This window comes from Perca flavescens, chromosome 10 (genome assembly GCF_004354835.1).
Source record: "Perca flavescens isolate YP-PL-M2 chromosome 10, PFLA_1.0, whole genome shotgun sequence".
Taxonomy (NCBI): domain Eukaryota; kingdom Metazoa; phylum Chordata; class Actinopteri; order Perciformes; family Percidae; genus Perca; species Perca flavescens.
In genome coordinates, this window is record NC_041340.1 from 22,501,150 (window position 1) to 22,525,094 (window position 23,945).

Consider the following 23,945-nt stretch of genomic DNA (forward strand, 5'->3'; position numbering starts at 1 on the left):
TTTAGAGTACTTTGAATCGTATGATTATCTAACCTTATAGACTACAGACTTTGACATTTCATTTCAGACAGATTTCATTTCATTCCATGTTTTCATCGACAAGAAAATAATCCCATGAATCTTTGAAGGACTGATGATGCCTTGACGCCATAGACTGTTTGCCGCCCCTATATCACAAATCACTTGCACTCTGTTTCACTGCGCCAATGTGTTCTTCCGCGCAATATAATTTGTAATCGGTTTATTTCCCGTCATGAAACGTATAACGCACGGTTAGCAAACAATAATTCAACCCTGTATCCTAGGAATTATTATTTTACTAATACGACATTTATTAAAATGTTACACTCGTGTTTCCTCGTAATTGCGATGTGCGGATCTAGTTTCTCTCAAAAATGAGTTCCACCCATTTCGCCATTTTGTGTTCCAAAGCAGCTTTGTTGTGAAGAGAAGCCAGTCTGAACCATAAGCAGCGGCACATTTAATGCCAATTTAAATCTGTCGCTAGTTGTTAGAGATTGTAGCGAGGTTAGTTGGTTAACCAGCTAAACTGACGTTATACACGGACCACTGCTAGATCTTTATTAAGCGTTGTACGGGAAATCAAAGATTAGGGTGACGTTAGCTAGCTAAGTTGACGTTACTTAGCTTGCCTGGCAACGTGTTTGCTAGTCAAAGATTGGTCGTCGCACATTTTTCTCTGAAACTGTATCTATCAGAAGACACGTTGACGACCACAGTGCAAGACACGAAGACTGAGGAGATGGCGACCTCAGTGGGAAACGTGGCTGACAGCACAGGTTGGTTGATTTTATTTAGCCAACGTTACATGGAAAGTAAGCTATGAAGACTTGCTAGTGTCATGTTACAACGTTAGCTAGCAAGCTAAATGCGATCGAGCTGGCGGCTGGCAAGTCATGTTAGTTAACGTTGATTAAAATGATTAGAGCAAATGTAACGTTAATAGACTTTCAGCAACTTAATATTTTGCGTCACATTTGACGCCTAAATTGTTAAACACGATGACAGTTGCAACGTAGGCCCAGTTTCTGCCTATCCTTGCTTCAGTCTCGGGCTAATGGTAACGTTAACGCAAGTTAGCGTAACGTTAGCTAACTGGTAGCAAGTTGTAACTTACCATTAGCTAATGCATCTCTTAATAGTTTACGAGTGGCAATTTAACGATTATGGAAAAGTGTATAAACGTTGTATCAACGTTAAACTGAATTGTACACGGGAATGTAACGTTTTTGGAAAGGGTTTTGCATGAAATTGGTTTGCAGTGTAGCTAACGTTAACATGTAGCTAGCTAGCTGACGTTGTATTGTGTTGCTTGCTGAGTGAGCAGAGAAAATGGCTTCCTCTGTTAAAAATGTCACCATCTTTGGGTCTGCATTCCCTTTACCTGGAAGGTCGGAACTGGGAATTACGTCACACCCGAATTTATCGCGTTCCACTTACAAATCGGAAAAACGGGTAGGGGGGGGACTCTAGCCAGGTTAGCCATTTTTAGCAATACCACTAATAATGCATTATGTGGTATTTTACACGTTCAAACACCGTAGCAACGTGTCAACAGTGTGTACTGTTGAAGTGCCAAAACAGTATATTTATACAGATTACACTACTGTTGATGCTCGGAGCAGCCATGTTGGATTGTTAGGTCGGGGTTGGTTCGGTTCTCCCTCGTTTCCGAGTGGGATGTTCGACTTCTTTGTAGATTTCCTTCTGGGAACTCAGAAATTACGACTTCCCAGCTATATATATAACTGTTTACTCTCATGGGAGCGCTCTGCAGCGGCCTGCTGTTAAAAATGGCTCTACAGACATTGCTGTTTGGCGCAGATGCACACTCTTAATGATGTTTTGTATTGTTATCCTAAAGGTGCTCAGTGGGTCTTATATCTGATTGTGGTCTCTAACCGCACAAAGTGGATTTGTGCATTATAACTGGGTGCTTTTTGTAATCCTCCATCCTTCTTACATACAAGCATTATTGCATCATGAATGGATGCACCTGATCTACTGCGATCTTAGTATATGCTCTGGAGTTATGGCATCAGTTTGCAGGCGTGTGTATCCACTGTACACCAGTTGGAATGTCCTCAAACCATTAGGCATCCTCCCCTTTCACACATTTAGAACCAGGCATGATTGCCACACCCTGAATAATTTGAACTCAAGTGACACGTCACGGTTTCTTCTATTTTGGCCCGGAGCCTTTTGATAAAATATAAATGTGAATAGCATCAATATTTACAACCCCACATTATATGCTATGTTAAAGCCTCTAAATAACCACACAGGTGTTATCTGCTTAGGTTGAAGGTGGACACAGAGCTTTGATGGGAATTTATTACGTCACAAATCTTTATCTACCAATAAGAATACAGGTGTAGTTTGTCCTGCACTTACAGGAGGAACATGTCAATCAGTCTATACACACTTTCACAGTTGTGGGAAGAGGTCTACATAGCCAGAATGGAAAACCCCTAAGTGGGTGTTCAGAGCCTTTTTAAGGCTGTATGGTTTTTGAAATATGACTTTACTGTTGTACTGTCAAGCTTTTGATTCATCTTTTAAAATGTGAAATCTAAAGTGTCCCCCGAATTTCTGCCATTGTATCATCCCCCTCCCTGTTTTGTTTTTCATCTCATGCATTTATTTTGTTGCCAAATTTTTTATTACTTTTTGCTACTTTGTCGGTGGAAACCCTGGATTATTCATTATATAAAATAGCATCTCCTTTATCTTTTTCGTCAATCAGTAAAATGTATCTAAACTAGGGCACGATATGATGAAAATATCTAATTGCGATTTGTTTTCACAGATATTGCAATATGATTTACAACATTAGAGATAATTTTTGTATCATTATTTTTATTTTAATTTATAAATATAAAAAATATTATAGTTTTTTTGCGAGGATTTATACCATAGATATATAGATAAAAAAAATTATATATATATAAATTTTATTAAGTCTGTAGGATATGATTTCTAGGCTGCAACCACTCTTCAGCACCACAATACTTAATTCAGAATGGTTTGACACACATTTTGCCTTTAACAAATATTGGGTCCCTCTGCGATTTAGATATTTCAGTACTCCATATTCCTATTTCAATAAAATTGACATTAATTGTGCAGCCCTAATCTAAATTGTGCCAGGAACATGGCACACTGCAACTCTAAAAAAATAAAATAAACGCATACAGTTCTGCTCTTATGTGAGCGATGCAATTCTAAAACCAACCTTACATTTTTATCATGTATATTAAAAAAAACTTTATTGAACTGAGAATTGATTTTTCGTCCAATCATGACCCCAAAAATTAAAACTCCCAAAGATTAGTCATGATTAGTCTAAGTGCTTTTTAGTTTTCTGTTGAGTTGAAATTCAAATCAGTTATTTGTCATTGACATTAGCTTTGTCGCTTTTTATTTATTTTTTTGTTTTCATTTGTCTGCTTTCATTTCTTCCATCACCTCTAACATGTTGTTTCCCCCCTCCTTGGGATGTGTTGGTGCTCCAGAACCGACAAAACGTATGCTTTCCTTCCAAGGGTTGGCTGAGCTGGCGCACCGGGAGTATCAGTCCGGGGACTTTGAGGCAGCTGAGCGACACTGCATGCAGCTATGGAGACAGGAGCCTGATAACACAGGCGTGCTGCTGCTCCTGTCCTCCATCCACTTCCAGTGCCGAAGACTCGACAGGTGAGGTGTGGGCGAGGGGTTGCTGATTCAACGCACACTGAGCATGTGGCGTGGAAGTAGCACAGAATAATGGGTCATCCGTGACTTTTGGTGCACACAGCGGTTCTGGGGAGTCAAGTGCAACAACTGAGCGGTCTTCTGGAAATCCTGCTCAATTTAATATGGTCTCACTCTGTCCCCTCATGATTCTAACACCGTTTTGGTGGTGGACATACCCTTGCTTTGCAGGTGCCATGGTGAAGGTTTCGGGTCTTGTGAGTTACAGGTTTAAATGTTTAATCTTGTTTACTCTTTTTCTTGCAATGTCAGCAGTATACTATACTATAAAGTAATTTCAACTTGGTTTCAATTACAATTGTTTTACAATTTCAATTTAGTGTCGTAACTGTCAAATAAAGCAAAAAAGGATTAAGAAAGGAAAATGTGCAGACAAATCTGAAATGATGACTTGATGAGCTTTAATAATTGACCAATAATGACAGTTTGGTTAGTGATCTTTCATTGTTCATTAGGTAAAAATATTCAAAAGTAGCTAGTAAAGGATGGACACTGTCACCATCAAAGCGAAAAATTGTGCATATTCTTCATCGTATATACACCACTTGTCTGTGCTACCACAGCTTAATTTGGAGTATACTGCCAGCATGATGATTACTTTGCGTTATGGACACTCAAATAATGGATTCTGTAAGAATAGAAGTTGGTGATATGTATGTTTTATATTGTGTCATGTATTAATGTTTTCTACATTTTAAGGATATTCATCTCAATGTGCTATTTAAATATTTACCTCCTATGCCTAAAACATGTTTCTCCTTTTCACCACTTGCACCATGGCATTGCGCCAACACTGCCAGCCACTTCCTTCAGGTTTGTGACCATTTTGTACCCATTCTGGCCCTACAGGTCTGCTCACTTCAGCACCTTGGCCATCAAACAGAACCCAATGTTGGCGGAGGCCTACTCCAACCTGGGGAATGTCTACAAGGAGCGTGGACAACTGCAGGAGGCCATAGAGCATTATCGCCATGCTCTGAGACTGAAACCAGATTTTATTGATGGATACATCAACTTGGCAGCTGCTTTGGTGGCTGCAGGGGACATGGAGGGAGCAGTGCAGGCTTATGTGTCTGCTTTACAGTACAACCCTGTAAGTGACCTGCCATTTGTTGAAATCCTTAGAGTAACACTAGGTTGAAAAGCAGTGTTCAAGTTGAAATGTTAACACTTCAGAAACCGCAAAGACAAGATTTTCAGGGTCTGCTAAGTTACTCTTTAATTTGACAGCAAACTCTATTTGCTTCAAAGGCAAACCTATTTGTAGTCAACATATTGATCTGCAGTTTATTGTAGCAGTAAAATTAAAATGTTTTTTGTTTCTTTTCCCGCCAGGATCTTTATTGTGTGCGTAGTGACTTGGGCAACTTGCTTAAAGCCCTTGGGCGTTTGGAAGAGGCTAAGGTATGTTACAGCGCGTTGGCATTTGTATATATGTGTTTGTATTTTCGTTATAGATTTCTTTTGTACTTCCTTTTTTTTTTTTCCATACTTTTTTGTTTTAAGTGTCCTCCCACTAAGGCCATAGATATTGTTCCTTTCCCCCCTCTGACATTTTAAGCCAAATTTAAGTCCTTTCATACAACCCCCTCGGCCAAGTGAAGGCCTGGACATGGTAGCTTGTTCTCTTTTCTCAGAGATGCAGGAAGCTTCTTGCCCCTAACTTTTTAAAGACCTTTTTGAATTGGACTGCAATTAATCAACACCCGTATGAGGCAACACATTTTTCTGTATTTTTAAAAATAATCATAGTACACAGGTTTTCTGTTGATTACTTTTTAGACGGCTTCATCTATTTTGTTTTTCAGGATAGTTTTTATCACATTTGTCCCCATTCTGTTTCACTTTTAGCCCCAATGTCCTTTTGCTTTACCCCGACCTTTTACCAAAGGTCAGCCCCTTCCCATTCAGGAAGAAAGGCTGGAATTATTTTTTAATTGAAACATTTGATCTATATTGTCATTTTTGAACCTCAGCCCATGCATTTTCATATAGATTTTGGAGGGAAAATGCTGGCTCGGTCTTTGAAGAATATATGAACTGATGAGAAGCTAGTTTATTTTTGCAGTGCAAAAGATAAGATGGTTTCTAACCTAACCACTACACTCCATTATTTATCAAGTGTCCAATGACAAGCTTTTGGTCTCCGCTTGCTGCCAGTACAGTTGCTGCCAGTGTGGGTTACACTCCCCTTTGTCATTAAAGACTATATAACGGGGCTCCCAGGGTTGGGTCAAATCTGGAGATATGGAGTAGTCTCAGTGGTTACAGGCCATCTTATTTCGTGCTAGAGGGGGGTAAAGGAGTGGGGAGGAGCATCAGGGAGTCACAAGCTCCCCTGTTCTGTCGCTCCACCCCCCGCGCGCTTGCTAAGGATTGGTGGAGTGTGCACGCTGAGAGCTGCCTTCCTGACCCTATGCCCGTTCAGTGCTGAAGCACACCTCAACCGTGCTTTTCATGCACACATGCATGAGTTCTTCTTTTTGACTATGGTTGATAATGAAAGTTGTACCCAGCTGGCTGTTTATTCTGATATCCACTGCTGTTGAATAGTGTGTTAAACTGTGTGGGTTTAAGAGAGCTCATTCTCAAGAGCCTTAAAATGGTTCAAGTGTTGTCAGGCAGACAGCTCACAATCTGTACTCCACCACCTGCGCCAGATGCTGGGTTAGAAAGACAGGCCCGCGCAGCAACAGCGATGACTTCTTTATTTCAGAGCTTTCGGAGGCTTCTAGATACCAATAATTGCACCACAGACTTTTCTCCCCACCCATTGGCCAGGATTCAAGAAAGCAGGCCAGGATAAAGAAATCCAAGATTTGAAAATATTTCATGAAAATGCTAAAAGATCGAAAGAAAATGATTAATTCTTCTTCCCTTTTCCTTCGAATATGTAATACTATTCCCAATGAAATGGGATCAGTTCATTTGGCCAAGATCAAGCCAGTAACTGCCCTCCTGTAGTTTGATATGAAAACTGAATTGATGGACAGCTGGAAACTGTATTACCTAAACCTATATTTTACTGATAAACTGAACATATCAAAGCCTTTCTTCCCTCCCAGTCACCCTTAAAGCATTTTTATTTTTATTTTCTTTGAAATGAAACATTCATTGCATGAATGAAGTATAGTCTATGTTGTGATTTTGGAAGAACCTGTTTTATTTCCATATTAAAAAGAATGTATTGTTTAAAGACTTTTACTAACGATCTTGTTTTCTGATTTTGTCTCTTTTGGTTTTTCCACAACTGATATTGTTATTTAGAAGGTTTCAGGTGGGTGACACTATTCCTGCGTAGGTGCCTGGCGGAAAGGAACACTAGGGCAGCCTCAGTCCTCTCCTCTTCTTCCAGCCAGCTGCGGCCGCCACTCTGACAAAGTCCAAAAATATGGTAACGGGTTTGTAACTGACAACAAAAGAAAAACCACCTCACTTCATGCTCCTCTGTCTTGTGGCTGCCTTTGAAGAGCAAAAGAAAAAAAGTAGCAAAACAAATTACAGTAAGCATTTCTGACAATATGCTATACTAATTACCCAATTCTGTATTAAGTAAAAAGAAACTAGGATTTGGAAGCAATAATCGTGAAAATCAAGTAAGAACCCTCTAACTCTTACATGTTGTTTATTTTTCCTGTTTTGTTTTTCCTTCTTTATTTGGAGTTGCAGCGTTCTGATGATGCAGATAATGCGCTGTGAGTCTGCAGTAGCGCAGGGGCTGCGCAGCGATATCCTCCAAGCGGAAAGCGCAAGCATGCGACCCACACCCCCTCACTCCCTCTGGCCTGTTGGTTGCGGACCTCTCCCCACTCACAACCAGCCTCGCTCCCGAATGCCCCTAAATCTCAGACATCATTGGCTTTTGAAAAACCCTTATTTTCTCAAGTAGAGTTAAAGCCTTTTTGCTAATTCAAATGAAAAATGGCTTATTGTATATTGGCTGTTTATTTCCAAATGCCCCTGTCTTAAAATCCCAGTGTAGCCACGGGTTGACCCCTCAATCCTCCCTTTATTCTGAGATACTTTATGGGTGCTGAGTGTGTGCCAGTCTGGTGTTTCAGGTTTTCTGCCAGGGGTTGTTGGTCTGCAGCTGTCTTACCTGGCCATTCAGCGAGCGCAGCAGCGAAGTAATGACCATTGCCAGGAGCATGGTCACGCGAACAGCATTATATGGAGCATTGTGGTGGTGGCAGTAGACACACACCACACGCTCGCGTTTGTTGCGCACGCATTACAGGGACCATCACTTGCACGAACTGTCAAGCATCCTAGGTTGTAACATATGCCCACATGAAATACATATTCATGCAGATATTTGGGATTTTTTATTTAATTTTTTTAGATCTAATATCCTATGTAGTTCTTTGGGTTATAACTAATCGGTGTGTGAAATTATTAGAGATCAGCAGACTGTACCTGATGTGGGGACCACTACATTTGGTGTGAATGTGGTCATAACTGAAGGATGAGGGCATACGTGTGGGTGTTGGTTGGATCCGCGCAGCGTAGGAAAAAGCAATGCAGCTTAGCGCGGCAGACTTGTGCGCACGCGAGCCCATGCTGCAGACTCACTTTTTGCCGTGATGGAGAATAGTCACTAATTTTGATTTCTCTGCCCTTTTTGTTTTTTCTTACTTTTATTCTCAATCTTCTATTTGTTTTTATTTTACAAACCCCTGTCCTCCCCTCTACGCACTATACCTCTCCCGTTCTACCTCCTCTCTTCCTTTCCTATGGTTTTTCATTTTGAACCCATTGAAGGCTTGTTACCTGAAAGCCATTGAGACTCAGCCCAACTTTGCAGTAGCTTGGAGCAACCTGGGCTGTGTGTTCAATGCCCAAGGAGAGATATGGCTAGCCATACACCATTTTGAAAAGGTCCGTTGCATAATCACATTTTTCAATTGTACTACTTTCTGTCTTGGTATATTTTTGTTCCATGTTTTTAAGCTTGGGTTTACATTTTTAGGCAGTGACTCTGGACCCAAATTTCCTTGACGCATACATCAATTTAGGAAATGTTTTGAAGGAAGCCCGCATCTTTGACCGGTGAGTCCAAATCATGACCTAGCAGACAGTATGATACTCCCTTCATACATTCATGTCTACTCTTTTGTCTTTTAAAAGCACTGCCCTACCACACCCTATGTGGAATTTCAAATGAGTCAAGAACTTTGTCTAGGCAGGGCAGATTTATTCCACCTTCATAACTGCCATCACAGTCATGGCTGTAACTCCTGAAATGGTGGTTTTATTTTATATACAGTGTGCTCCAGTAGTTATAAAATGGTGTAAAATGTGACCAATTTCTCAATTACACTGTTAATGGCTTGTGAGAAGTTCTTTTAAAAGAAAGTGGACTAACTACAATTTTGAATTTAGCAAAAGATTGATCTTGGGCTTAACTTGTATCCCCATCTTGTTTTATGATTCCAGAGCTGTGGCTGGATACCTAAGAGCCCTGAGTCTTAGCCCCAACCATGCGGTTGTCCATGGAAACCTGGCCTGTGTCTACTACGAGCAAGGCCTCATTGACCTGGCTATCGACACCTACCGTCGTGCTATTGAATTGCAGCCCCACTTCCCCGATGCCTACTGCAATTTGGCAAATGCCCTGAAAGAGAAAGGCAATGTAAGGCAGCATTTTGTGCGTCCCCAGTCAAGACCATCTTAAATGCCAACATTTTGTGTAGTTGTTTGGTCTCTTTTAGTCCGTAAGCATTTACTGAATTTAACTTATAAAATGCCAATGTCTTTCCCAGGTGTCTGAAGCAGAAGAGTGCTACAACACAGCCTTGCGTTTGTGTCCAACCCATGCAGACTCTCTTAACAACTTGGCCAACATAAAGCGTGAGCAGGGCAACATTGAGGAGGCCGTCCAGCTCTATAGGAAAGCACTAGAGGTGAGTTTAGGAGTTAACTGATATTTTCTGCTAGGAAAAGGTCTGTTTAACAAGACTGTCATGTAGAGCTGGGCAATGTCATGATTGCGGTATATGAGCATGGCATTTCTTGAACTAATCTTCTTGCTGACCCTTTGTTTTTCATCAGGTGTTTCCGGAGTTTGCAGCAGCTCACTCTAACCTTGCGAGTGTCCTGCAGCAACAGGGAAAACTCCAGGAGGCCCTTATGCACTACAAGGAGGCCATCAGGTTTGTAAATGTACACTACAGGGACCTGCTGACTTAGTTTTTATTAGTGTGATATTGTTGTACAATAGTCAAAGCAAAACCTTCAATGCACCTCACAATATTGGTATGAGGCCACAACACTCAGATATTCCATCAGTTGGGGAACATGTAAAATCTCCGTGTTCTGTACAGTTTTACCTTATTTTTTCCTACATGCAGTCTTTTCTAAAGTAAATGGTCATAAATCAACTGACAATAGGCAGCTTTTTTAATTTTAAACAAGACATAGTATAGCCTAATTGAGTAATGTTCAATGTTCAAACGGTTTTTCTGTTTGGTTTTTAGAATCAGCCCCACATTTGCTGATGCCTACTCAAACATGGGCAATACACTGAAGGAAATGCAAGATGTACAGGGAGCACTGCAATGCTACACCCGTGCCATCCAGATCAACCCTGCCTTTGCTGATGCTCACAGCAATTTGGCCTCTATCCACAAGGTAGGAATTATTCTTAATTTTTACTTTGGTATTATTCCCTTGTTTGTGGTTATGAATACTGATTGTGTTCAGAATTATGCCACATCACTGTAGGGCTTTACCTAGCCTGGGTTGACCCAACAGCTCTAACAGCAATGACATTGCAATAATTGTCTCTCAATAACACTCAAATTATATTTGTACCTATCTATAAACCTTTGAATTGGTCAATAACCGTGTACTGACTAATGGGTTAATGCTAATTAAAATTATGTATGTAGGTTTCCTGTTTCAGGAAACTGATAATGAACTTTTGACTCGCTAAAGGGATAAATGCAATATTGTAAAAATTAACTGGACTGAATATGTATATCCGTAAACGGCTGTAGGCCGGCTCCTCATCTGGTACAGTGGTTTGAACAGTAGGAACAGCTTCCTGTCTATGTAGGAAGATGGTATGATGCCTGTATGGTATATGTATGGTATCTGAAATAATAATCAGAGTAGAAAACAATAGTGGGTCAATATGACAGTAAAATTAATGTATGTCATATATGTCAAATGAATACAAAACTGTCACATTAGCATCAACTATCTTAATATGCTACACTCACAGATTAGCATCTCACAGCGTTAGCATTAGCGCGTTAGCATTAGCTTAATAACAGCAATTACTCACAGAAATGTCAACAACAATAAAACTCTCTAAGTCGTCCTTAGACACAGTAAAGAACATCTAAGTAACTGAAACATGGGTTCTGGTTATTTAACAAACTTGCATGTCCTCATTCACGCATACAATGTTCATTCCTTGGCTTTACCAAGTGGAATAATGGTGTGTTCTTTTTGTCCACCGAAGTCGATTTACGAGTCGTTTTCCGGAGTTACGAACCGGAAGTTGCAAAAAGAACGCAACCGAGGTCGTATATACGACTCAAGTCGTCTGAACTCAGAGGACCCCGAGTTCACTTTCAAAGATGGCTACGTCGTGCATCACACGTAGTAAACATTTTACAATTTTAAGCACTTTTGTCATTGTTGTAACCAAATGAAGAAGTCGTACACATAGCACTGTATACTGCTACCTATAGACATGTCGCTACAGTCTTATGAGTTAAATACCGCCTAATTAGTTATTTTGTAGCTTGTGCAGCTGAGACTGACAGGCTAGAGACGCTCGATTGCTATATGACAACAATGGCTTTAAGCCGAGTCTCGAGCAGAAAGCAGAGCAGCAAAACGTAATTTTCATGTATCAAACTGTGAAATATATTTGTGTAATATGTCAATAACTGGGTGAATAGAATCCTAAATGTTACAAAAATCCATCTTTTCTCCGACTCGTAGTATTGTGTGACACAAAGAACGCCACAACCCGCGGTTATTCGTTTTCCGACATGGATGTGACGTCACACTCAAGCTACTAGTCGCGATTAAAAGACAAAAAGAACGCACCATAACTCACTATGAATCACGGACAGTAGTAAAGGACCCCAGTCCTTACTTAGTTGCCCGGCCTAATGCCTGTCCATTTATCTAACTAATACTGCCACCTAGTGGGAATAGTGGGAATTCAGTACAATTATAAAAGAACCTGTTTTGATTGCTTTGTGGAGTCGCATGCAGATAACAAACACGTATACATGGATTACCACCGGTTTATGTGCTGTACTATATATTTGTTTTTGTAACATGCATTTTGGTTTTGTATTCTAAACTTTTTCTTGACCTTAGGATTCTGGAAACATCCCAGAGGCCATTGCATCTTACCGCACAGCCTTGAAACTCAAGCCGGACTTCCCTGATGCTTACTGCAATTTGGCACATTGCCTACAGGTTTGTTTATATGGCAATACATCTATTTGTCAAATATTTCCAGTACATACAATAGTTAATTGTTTTGCTTCTGTTGAATTAGAAGTTCATTTTCTAACTTCTCTCATTCCTGTCCGTCTCCCAGATTGTGTGTGACTGGACAGATTATGATGAGCGGATGAAGAAGCTTGTGAGCATTGTGGCTGACCAGCTGGATAAGAACCGCTTGCCTTCAGTGCACCCACACCACAGCATGCTGTATCCACTCTCTCACGGATTCCGCAAAGCCATTGCTGAACGCCACGGAAACCTTTGCCTGGACAAGGTACACGCACTGATCAAAGCAAGTAAACTTTAATTCATTTTGGGGGGGGGGGGAATGGAAAGTGGCTGGTGATGGCAGTCTGCAGGGATATGGGGAAGGTAAGGGATGGGCAAGATACTGGATATATTTAACTTTTTAGAAAAGAGGTGAAAGGTGGTGGTGAATGTGTTGCTTGCAGGGATGGGGGTATGGTTTAGGTTGGACATGATTTTAGATGAATCTGTGGTTGTTTATGGTTGAGTATACATGTGTAAACCTCTGCATATGAATGCATAATCTGTAGGCAATGTGACACAATTTTATCAGAAGTATTGTGGTTTTCTTCTATAGTACATTTGCAGTCCAAGTAATATTGACAAATCACATTTGAGCGGGCTTTGGTTGCATGCAGGTAAACAGTCTGTGTGGAGAGTAACAGAGGCGTACGATGGAACCCCAATAACTATTGGCTTGGCTGCCCCCCCAGAGGCTAAAACGTTCTGAGACTGATTGCCAATGGGTTCTCTGCAGTGTGTGTAACTATCCTGGCTACCCTGCTGTAGCTGTATTCTTACACACTATTGCTAATTCCACAGATCAATGCACTGCACAAACCTGCTTTTGAGCATCCAAAGGATCTGAAGGCCAGCGGTGGACGTCTGCGTGTTGGCTACGTCAGCTCTGACTTTGGCAACCATCCTACTTCCCATCTGATGCAGTCCATTCCTGGAATGCACAATCCTGAGAAATTTGAGGTAGGTGATCTTTCAATTCTAAAATTTACAAACTTGACCTAACAAGTGTAAATAATGCATATTACTAATGTATGGTCTTGGCCAGTAAATGATACAAGGGTTGACTGTAATAGTCTGAAATTGTGTTTTATACTTATTTATCTATTTTCTCCCAGGTTTTCTGCTATGCGCTGAGCCCTGATGATAGTACCAACTTCCGTGTGAAAGTGGTAGCAGAGGCTCATCATTTCACAGACCTATCACAGGTAACTGTTCTGCCCTAGAGTTGCTTCTTCATCACTATTTATCTATTTAGTGTGTTTAGAGTGTCTGTTAACCTTACGGATGTACATTTTAGCTGGCTGGTCTTCACAAAACCATTTTCATTGAAACGGTCTGGTACCTCTCTCTTTCAGATTCCTTGCAATGGCAAGGCAGCTGATCGTATTCATCAGGATGGAGTCCACATTCTGGTCAACATGAACGGATACACCAAGGGAGCCCGAAATGAGCTGTTTGCCCTCCGCCCTGCCCCCATTCAGGTGAGGGCTGCATGTGATTTGTGATGTTTCTGACACAGATTTGTATCTCTGGGTAAACGTCACCTGTGCAAATAAGTAATTGCATCTTCACAGTTGTATTAATCCGATCTTTGATCTCAACAGACTATGTGGCTGGGTTACCCTGGAACCAGTGGGGCTCCCTTCATGGACTACATAATCTCTGACAAGGAGACATCCCCTTTGGAAGTAGCTGAGCAGTATTCTGAAAAACTGGCTTACATGCCCCATACTTTCTTTATCGGAGACCACGCCAACATGTTCCCTCACCTCAAGGTTTGTCCATCCTCACATTCTTGCTATTTGTTTCTGTGTGTCTTGTTTTACAAAACTAAATCAACAGGAAACACTATAAAGTATAATCGGGGTGTGTGTAACATTTTTCTTTTGATCCACAGAAAAAGGCGGTGATTGATTTCAAATCTAATGGACATATCTTTGACAACCGCATCGTGCTTAATGGTATTGATCTGAAGGCCTACTTGGACAGTCTGCCAGATGTGAAAGTGATAAAGGTGAGTTAAGAGAATTTCCGAACCAAATTATTGTTTTTAGTGTATTATTGACAAACCAGTGAATTGAGTGCAAATGGTGAACTATAGTTTAAGTTTTGGACCTCCTAGATGGCATTATTTTAGTATTTGTTTAGGTTATATTGTTCAGCTGAACAGAACAAGAAATCACTTTTTGTCCTTAACCTTGGCCAATATCTGCAGATTCAGAAAAGATTTTCGTGTTTTTAAACTCATTAATATATGTAATTTGGCATTGAACCATAGAGTATTCAAGCTGAAACTGTTCTCTATGACCAGATGAAGTGTGACAACAACCAGGAAGCTGCTGGGGACACAAATGGAGCTCTGTCCATGCCCGTAATCCCCATGAACACAGCAGCCGAAGCCATCATCAACATGATCAACCAAGGCCAAATCCAGGTCACAATCAATGGCTTCACTGTCAGCAATGGCCTGGCCACCACACAGGTATGTCAAACTTGGCCCCACTTGTCCATGTAAATGAGGGTATGTCATAATGGGTACAAAACATCTACAAATGCAGAAACCGGCAAGGGCAGCCATTTACTTTAGCTTGCTGCTTTTCCAGATCTTTACAGCAAAAGAGGTTGTTGTCTCTGAGACTGGGTCCTTACAGGTATGATGTCTTTATGAAAGTAAGGTGGAAGCACAGAGCTGTTGGTGAGGGAAAATGGTGGCACTATGGATTGGCTGGCTGTAAAATAAATGATACTGTCTTGGCCTCCCAAACAACATGTTATCACCAGTAAGCTCAATGCCATCCAAGCCATCAAACGGTCGAGACCTGTCACACTTAAGAACTCTTCAGGATGAAAGTGTTGAGGCCACTCCACCTCTTAAGCAATACGGTTTTGTCCACCATCTTAGATCAACAACAAAGCTGCCACTGGGGAAGAGGTGCCACGCACAATCGTTGTGACAACCCGCTCCCAGTATGGTCTCCCAGAGGACTCCATTGTCTACTGCAACTTTAACCAGCTCTACAAGATTGACCCCCCTACTCTTCAGATGTGGGCTAATGTAAGTTGGATAGACGTGGTTATGTAATTGCTTGGAATGTTCCCTTTTGTGTGGAAAATCTGCTTTAAAACTACCCTGTCCCTGCAGATCCTAAAGCGTGTGCCCAACAGCGTTCTGTGGCTTCTTCGCTTCCCTGCTGTCGGCGAGCCCAACATCCAGCAGTATGCCCAGAACATGGGTGTACCTGGCTCTCGCATCATCTTTTCTCCTGTGGCCCCCAAGGAGGAGCATGTGAGAAGGGGCCAGCTGGCTGATGTGTGCCTCGACACACCTCTGTGCAATGGTCACACAACAGGCATGGATGTTCTCTGGGCTGGAACACCCATGGTCACCATGCCAGGTAAGGGAACTAGAGTGTCAAGGGACAGACTTAAAAGTGTTGATTGCTAATTTAATACATGTTACAGTACTACAGGAAAATACAACCATTTTACATGTAAAAAATTTAATAAAATAACTAGTGTATGAATAACAGATTTCAAGTGAAGGCTGCTTTTTAATTGTAAAACCTTGTTGTAAAGGTGAGACCCTTGCCTCCCGCGTGGCTGCCTCACAACTCAACTGTCTGGGCTGCCCTGAGCTAATAGCCCAGAGTCGTCAGGATTATGAGGACATAGCAGTCAAACTGGGCTCTGACATGGAATAGTAAGTAGAATTTGATCAGGCTTCTTTTGAAAAACATTAAACTCTGAAGTCTGACAATTTTTTTTCCCCCTTTTGTCTCCTTTAGCCTGAAGATGGTTAGAGCATGTGTTTGGAAGCAGCGAATCTGCAGCCCTCTTTTCAACACCAAGCAGTACACAATTGATCTGGAGAGGCTCTATCTGCAGATGTGGGAGCACTATAGCAATGGCAAAAAGCCAGAACCCCTGGTCAAAATCCACTCGGTAGAGACCAGCGAGAGTGCCTGAACAGGAAGCACGATGATTTATTTTCCCTTGGACCCCAAACATTCCCCCATCCCCTTTTTTTTTTTTTTTTTTTTTTTTTTTCTTTTTACCATTGTCAGCACCCCTGCTTGGAATGGTCGGTGTCCACTCCAGCCCGCTCCTTCAATGATTGTCTCCATCACACTCATTTACTAATAATGGGACTCTTTTGTAAAAGAGCCAACAGATGTACACATCCCTCCCCCCCTCACATCCGTTGTTTCATCACACCTCTGCATTCCTGAGCCAGATGGAGCCTGAGACTTTCAGGCACCTCATCTGAGACTCTTGTCCTAAAACACAGTATATCTGGTGAGGGTGAGAGGATTGTGAATGCCCTGCTACCCCTTCAGTACTTTGATCCATGGATTTCTTTTTTTGTCTCCTGTCGGTGTGCGTGCAGGACTAACTGCAGCTTGTAGAGAATGCCCAGCCGTCAGAACTTGTTGATCTATTTATAAATGGATTGAGAGTGTTGTGTTTCAAAAGGACAATGTTGCGGCATGGAAATGGTAACTGACTTAAGTTTCATCAGCTTTAAAATGCAATTGTAAAACTTAGATTTCAACTGCTCTTTAGTTTGTCTTAAGCTGTTATTAAATTACTGCGATGAATAGATGTTAAAGTTTTGAGGAATATGGTCTAGATGAATACTTCTTCCAACGCCAGATGCCAACTTTTATTAATTTTGTGGTCAATTAAGGAATATGTTCAGTGGCTGCTGTCCTGTTTGATGTCACACATTGCTTGCAAAGATGATTAGACAAAACTGGACAAAGGAGCTTCAATTCATTGGAAATGGCCTAATTTTCAGTTTAGATGAAGGAGCTGTTCACAAATTGATCTTGTTTTTAATCACTCAAACGAGGAATGGCCTAGGTAAGTATTTTCTAAGGGTTTTTTGTTTTTGTATTGTCTGTCAACTGCTTTCAATGATGCCGCGAGGTTCTAAATATAATTTAAAAAAAATAAAGGGATGGCAAAACTCTGTATTGTCTATTGCACTCACTTGATTCAGTTGTTGGTAGAAACAAATTTAGACAACGAGCATAGATTACTGTGTGCATGTGGCAGCAATCTAAAACAAATTACAATTTTTTTTTTTTTTTTTTTTTTTTTATTGTTTTGGTCCATTCTAATAAAGATCAATCTGGTATGCCTAACGCTGTTGGTCACCATAGTGGGTTGCCAGCTGTGTTATCCATGGTGACCGAGGTACTTCAACTGCTGTTTGTTTTTACTCTCAAACATGTTGGTAGTCAGTAAAATAGAAAAGACCACTGATGGAGCATGTGTATTCATATAATATAGAAATATCACAATGCCAAAGTTATGAATAAAAGTCCTGTGTCCAAAATTTAACCAGCATAATGTGCTTATTGTTGAACAAGCTTACAGTATTGTGCATTGTAAAATGTTAAAGCACTTAAATGTACTCTGTTGAGCTTATTTTAACATACTGTTGGGTAATGTCATTACCAACCCTATATCATTTTATGTATCTTTTATTATAACCAGTATTAAGTAAGTACAGCGTAGCATTAAATAGAAATACTGATACATTTTAAGTAACGTTAAGTTACCTTAATAAACATAACTACACGTACCGGTAATACATCCAGATCATCATAGACACAATGCACTGTTAACGACCGTCGAAAAAATAACATGCAAAAAAAAGCGATTGTTGGTGGGCGTGGACCGAACGTCACGTGTCATATAAAGCCTGTCGCTGTTGGTCGAATGTGTTCTTGACAACTTCCGGTGTAACGTATCACTATATTTGAATTTGCCTTCGCTTACTTCCCGTCTGTTAGCTACACACTTCTGCCTCTTTTATTTGCGACAACAGAAGCGCGTTTGGTAATATCTCAGGTGAAATATATGTCCTCTTAGCAAAATAATATTCTATGGGAGGTTCATGCAATGCATACTAACGGAACACAATGAACCACTTTCAAAAAGTTACCTCTAAAGTTAGTCCAAACATGTTAGCTAGCAAGTTGCTAAAGGTAACGGCTTTATAACCTCTTGGTCATAGATGTTCTTGCATTAACGGTAACGTTAGCTGAATAAAATGAACTGGTTGAATGGAAATGGGGAATTTTAACCATCGGCTAGCTTTCCTTTGTGGTTTCATTGGCAGTTATATTAACGTTATAAATCATAGGTCTGATGTTAGCACTGGACTTTAAATGTTAAATGACTATCGCGCTGGTTTGTACCGTTTTCACAGAGCAGAGGAAACAATGAATGATGATACCCGCAAATTATTTGAAAGGGTTGCTGAAAAGATGGGCTGGGCTGATGACGGAGGATTGGACTGGGCTGAAAAAAAGGTTTGTTGCACACTTTATTAACCTGTAAACGATTCAAAACGTTACAATAGACAATTGACGTTAGTGTTTTGTTTTAATTACCCCGAAGTGTTTTCTGAAATTGTATTGACAGCATGTTTAATCGATGAATCAAGAAAATAATTGGCAGATTAATCAATAATGAAAATAATCGTTAGTTGCAGGCAAGTTATAATGCCGATCTGTCTATCTCCATTGTTTCTAGCTGATGAGTTCAATTGGCAGAACTCGCCATGCTGCCACAAGCAGTCATCGATCTGTGGATCGGTCAGCCACTCCTGTCCAACTTGTCCTCTCTGACAGCGAAGATGATCCAGAGAAGGAGAACCAGTGCTCCAACGGCAACGATTACAGAAACAAGTCTTTGATCGAGTCCAGCGATGAAGACTTTGACCAATGTGAGGGAGTTAAATCTTATGAATTTGAATATTGTTGAACTGTATGACTTCGTTTGAAAATACAGAAATGTGTTCATTTGACTTTTTTATTCATCAGTTCTTGTGGAAAGGGCTACACCGAAAGATAAACCTACCTCACTCAGACCATGGAGTTCTGCAAAGAAAAACAGGTATAAAAATGGAGTGCACTGAGTTGTTGACGAAGCACCATTGTTGTGTGTTTCTGGTTTCAATTTAACCTCTTATTTTTTATCTTCAAAGTTTTGGTCAGGATAGTTCTAAAGCATTTTTGTTCTCCTCAGTTCCACCATTCTTGTAAAGAGCTCTGACGATGACGACGGTTTTGAGACATGTAAGTGGCCTTTTTCTGCTGGGTACAGTTGTCTGCATCTGTCACCATCTCTGCTGTAATGGTTTTTATTCCTATCTTTATTTTTAAATTAATACATACTATGTACATACACTTATACTTATATTGTTTTTATCTATACATATATTATTTACATTTCATTTAGAGATTGTGTGACGTGTACCACCAACAACAACAACAAAACAAATTCCTTGTATGTGTTAAAAAACGTACTTGGCAATAAAACCCTTTCTGATTCTGATTGACGATAAATGAGCCAAATTTTAATATTGTCGGCCTCATTTTTCTCTCTCATACCCTAATTTTGCACATTGAAGTTCTGCAACGAGTGAAAACCCCTAATGTCAAGCCTAAGAAAATCTCAGCGAGTGGGAGTGAAGACAGGTGAGTTTTTGATATATTGTTTCCTGCAAATGCATGTTTTTATTTTTTCATATATTTTATTGGATACAGCGTTCAAGCAATATTTACAACATAGTAAAATATAAGTTTCCATTTTGTGTTTTCAGAATGAACAATTCTTCAAAACAAATGTCCTTTTTTGGTTTCATCCCATATCCCTATATCGTATATAAAAGTGTGAACCTATGCAGACAAATACTAAATATGCCACTAAAGTGCCATTTCCCTAACGGAAAGCTGGTTCACATAATTAATCAGTGGTTTCCAATGAGAATAACATTTATCAGTAGAGCCCCTGAGAGTAAACTTTATCTTCTCAAGTTTTAAGTAAGACAATGTGTTTTAAAAAGTATCTATTTTGCCTTTTTTTATTGTATTTTTTTTTTATTCTAAAGCCTCAAAACCTTCATAGTGGATGACTTCTCATCAGATGATGACTTTATTGAGACAAAAGCATCTTTTAAAGGTAACGTTGAAAGACCTTATAATCACTGATGTTCTATTATATTTCAAAGAAAAGCAACATTGAATGACACGCGTGTGTATATAGTGTTGATGTTTTGTGTCCACTGTTTCACAGTGCCGAAGAGGAGCAATACTCCCGCAGCCCAGCATCCACTGAGGAGACCACTGGCTCAATGCGACTCCCCAGTCTTTTTTAGTGACAGTGATGAGGATGATGATAATATTGTGGTCAAGAGCACTTGGAGGATTCGTCACTCAAAACCTAAGCCCCCGCCAAAGGCTAACAAGAATGCTCTGCGGTGTGATGACGAGGACAGCTCACCATCTCTGCCTTTGGCTCCCATCCCTTCTCCTTTTTCGCTTCGTCCCCACAAAACTCTAACATCAGTGGCCTCTCCTAAACCCACTCTTTCAGGACCTTCTAAGCTGGATGAGTCGGCCAGTTCTGAGGAGGAGTTCACATCCCTACTGGAGCGACTGAAAAAGAAAAACAAGTTTACTGGCACTCCATTCTCACCTAAGGGCACCCACGGTAACTGTTTTTATTTTTGGAGTGTCACATAGAGCTGGATGATATATAGATATTTTATCAATATGAGATTATATATCGTCTTAGATTTTGGATATCGTAATATGGCATAAGTGTTGTCTTTTCCTGGTTTTAAAGGCTGCATTACGGTAAAGTGATGTCCTTTTCTGAACTTACCAGACTTATAACCGTTATATTATTTGCCTTTACCCACTTAGTCATTATATCCACATTACTTATTATTTATCAAAAATCTTATTGTGTAAATATTTTGTGAAAGCACCAATAGTCAACCCTACAATATCGATATCTATATTTGGTCAAAAATATCGTGATATTTGATTTTCTCCATATCGCCTAGCCATATTGTCACATTTCAACTTTCTCTAGCTTTTGTTTTTATTTTTAGTTGTGAGGCTGATATCTATTGTTTGGATCTTTTCTCAAATCTAGAATACAATAAGGAGCCTCCTGGGTCAGCTCCTCCTGGGTCAGCTCCTCCTGTAAACAGGCTCCCAAAACAAGTCTCTAAATCATTAAGCGAAACCCCTCTGCATGTGAAGACGCCAGGAAAATCCACCATCTTGAAGCCCACAGTCAGTCAGACAGAGTCTAGACACGGCCCCACAAGCAGGTACATTTACTGGCCAGTTTTTATCTACAGACTTGAATGTTGCTCACTCAGTTTGTGTTCCATACACAGACATTTGTCTTAAGTTAACCCTGTTCTTTCCCTTCTAGGGTAGCATTGTGTAAGACCCCGGGGTGCTTCTTGCAGTCCTTATCAAACCCTGGCTCCAGCTATAGCTGCAAATTTAAGCAGAACAAGGAAGAACTCACCAGTAGACTTTACCAGCTGTACAATACCAGTGTGTTTGACAGTAAGGTGATGAACCAACAGTTTTTCTCTCCTTTCAGTCAAATATTTTAGAAAATTTAATGTATAAATATTTTTGCCTTGTTTAATTGCTTCACTAACATATAGTGTATATTATTTGTCCTTGTCTGACATGACTTGTAGCTCCCCATCAATATGTCAGTGACTTGGAATAAGAAGATGCGGAAGACAGCCGGTTACTGTATCACAGGGCAGGAGCGAGGTGGAGGGAGCCGCTACGCTCGCATTGAACTGTCGGAGAAAGTCTGTGATTGTGCAGGTAATGCTTCAGTTAGTCTCGCTTTGCCAGACCCTCCTCCAAAGCGCGCTAAAGGAGGTTCTGGCTACTCCTCATAGCATTCGGGGATGGGAGGAAAACGTGCTCTGGTTTAATGGCATTTCTGTAAACGGCGCTAAACTCGGCACAGAGCCGCTGCAAAAATCACACACACGAGAGAAAAACTCAGATTGGACAGATAGTCAGCTAGCTTTCTCAATCTACCCTGCAGAGATCTGAGGAGCAGTTAAAAATAGTCCTCATTAATCCACCCAATTTAAAATTAAAAAATAATAATAATAATAATAAAACGGAAAATACATGCTTCCGGCGGAATTTCCTGGGCGCCGGAGCAATCCCAGAAGTGGAACGCCAACAATATAGACTATGCTTCAGTAAGCCAGGTAGACTAAAGTAATAAAGTGTCTGCTTGAAAGTCCCTGAATGTAACAATTTGTGACGTCATCTGTCATGCACGGTAAGATCCTCATGTCAGTTTATAATAGATTGAACCTCTTCATCACATTCTTGTTATTTCACCCTCCCAGATCGTCTCCGGGACACACTGATTCATGAGATGTGTCACGCTGCAACCTGGTTGATTAACGGTGTCAGGGACGGCCACGGGAACTTCTGGAAGCTGTACGCTCGCAAGTCCACACTGGCGCATCCTGAGCTGCCCATGGTCACTCGCTGCCACAGCTACGACATCAAGTACAAATTCCAGTACCAATGCACCCGCTGCAAGAACACGTACGTCTGACTGATTTCATATCGTTCTTTATTTACTTTTATTACCTTGCATTTCCAGAGTTATTTGTTAATTTCCCAATACTTTATCATGATTCTTCACAGGATCGGGCGTCATTCCAAGTCACTGGACACGCAAAAGTTTGTGTGTGCCATCTGCACAGGACAGCTCGTCTTACTGACGCCTGCCAAGCCGCGTGCTCCCACTCCTTTTGCCAACTTTGTCAAAGAGAATTTTGGGACTGTACGACAGGAGCTAGCAGGACAAAGCCATGCGGAAGTGATGCGTAAACTCAGTGCAGACTTTGCCTCCAAGACTAAACTAAGTCAAAGCTGAGATGTTGATGCTCGCTGTACTCACAGCCATGGGCTGAGCTGCACAACCACAGGAGACCTGTTGAAATACCTTAGTCGACTGGACTTGTATTAGTAAGCAGCTGTTTATTTTTGTAATATATTATATGTTTTATTTAGATGGTGAGAGGAAAAGGGAGAGACCTGCAGCGAAGGGCCCAGTGATGAATTCAAACCCGGGTCGCTGAGGTCATTGTGATCATTAATATTAAATGTATTTTTTTTTTTTTTGTGTTCACATAATTTCTGTATTTATCTGTATGTGTTTATAGACTGGATCTGCTGGAACTGAAAAAACTGAGCCTGAACGTTAAGTTCACATTCCTGAGTGTGACAGTGTGCATGTGTGTAAATGAGGTGGTGTCAAACAATAAAATTCATACCACCTGTTCTCTCTGGCATCTAAAGAGTTGGTATTGTACAGTACGGTACATGTATGATTAACTCCATATGTTTTTTAATATCTGACTGGTTTTATCTTGTTATGAGCTCTATGAATAAAGTTTAAATGTGTGACTCGACATTAAATGACCACTTGACATCTTTATGACATTTTAATTGCATTATTTCAATAGTTTTTATATGGTTGGCACAGAAATAAAAGGAAGTCATACAAAATGTTATTAATCCAATTGGTTTTACATGGTTCGTACTTTCATGTAGTAAACTAATCTGTTTCAATAACATTTGTTAACTCTGGTACATGGATGTCTTATGAAGCATCTTTCTAAATAGTTTACAGAAATGTGGTTTCTGTGTGGGTGAGGGGGGAATGGCGTTATGTTTTCCATGACTGTGCCTCTGCTATCAGGCAAATATTGACCGGTAGAATACAATTCTGTACAGGTGTATTAATATTGTCCCAACTTTTGTATAAGTAAGCAT

At 40.5% G+C, this 23,945-nt stretch overlaps 2 protein-coding genes across 8 annotated transcripts; both read left to right on the forward strand.

The window, feature by feature from the left end:
* Positions 1-423: 423 nt before the first annotated feature.
* On the forward strand, positions 424-17,643 carry ogt.1 (O-linked N-acetylglucosamine (GlcNAc) transferase, tandem duplicate 1). Of its 5 annotated transcripts, none has more exons than XM_028588678.1 (22): positions 424-800; positions 3,537-3,717; positions 4,624-4,867; positions 5,110-5,178; positions 8,536-8,652; positions 8,744-8,823; positions 9,211-9,406; positions 9,537-9,677; positions 9,826-9,926; positions 10,251-10,404; positions 12,118-12,219; positions 12,344-12,541; positions 13,099-13,257; positions 13,413-13,502; positions 13,653-13,778; positions 13,902-14,072; positions 14,195-14,311; positions 14,609-14,779; positions 15,200-15,352; positions 15,440-15,692; positions 15,874-15,997; positions 16,083-17,643. In XM_028588678.1, exons 1-22 carry the CDS (start codon positions 764-766, stop codon positions 16,261-16,263), a joined length of 3,165 nt encoding a protein of 1,054 aa, XP_028444479.1. In that variant the 5' UTR covers positions 424-763; the 3' UTR covers positions 16,264-17,643. The 5 variants fall into 5 exon arrangements, with proteins under 5 accessions (XP_028444479.1, XP_028444480.1, XP_028444482.1 ...); XM_028588679.1 differs by having other exon boundaries at positions 12,344-12,523; XM_028588681.1 differs by having other exon boundaries at positions 3,567-3,717.
* A 402-nt stretch (positions 17,644-18,045) lies between these two features.
* gcna (germ cell nuclear acidic peptidase) lies at positions 18,046-23,583 on the forward strand. Of its 3 annotated transcripts, none has more exons than XM_028589493.1 (13): positions 18,046-18,156; positions 18,518-18,620; positions 18,844-19,036; positions 19,134-19,206; positions 19,339-19,388; positions 19,724-19,790; positions 20,204-20,274; positions 20,389-20,805; positions 21,256-21,436; positions 21,544-21,688; positions 21,824-21,959; positions 22,505-22,709; positions 22,812-23,583. In XM_028589493.1, exons 2-13 carry the CDS (start codon positions 18,531-18,533, stop codon positions 23,041-23,043), a joined length of 1,860 nt encoding a protein of 619 aa, XP_028445294.1. In that variant the 5' UTR covers positions 18,046-18,156; positions 18,518-18,530; the 3' UTR covers positions 23,044-23,583. The 3 variants fall into 3 exon arrangements, with proteins under 3 accessions (XP_028445294.1, XP_028445293.1, XP_028445295.1); XM_028589492.1 differs by having other exon boundaries at positions 18,523-18,620; XM_028589494.1 differs by lacking the exon at positions 18,046-18,156 and adding an exon at positions 18,163-18,293.
* The last annotated feature ends 362 nt before the right edge of the window (positions 23,584-23,945 follow it).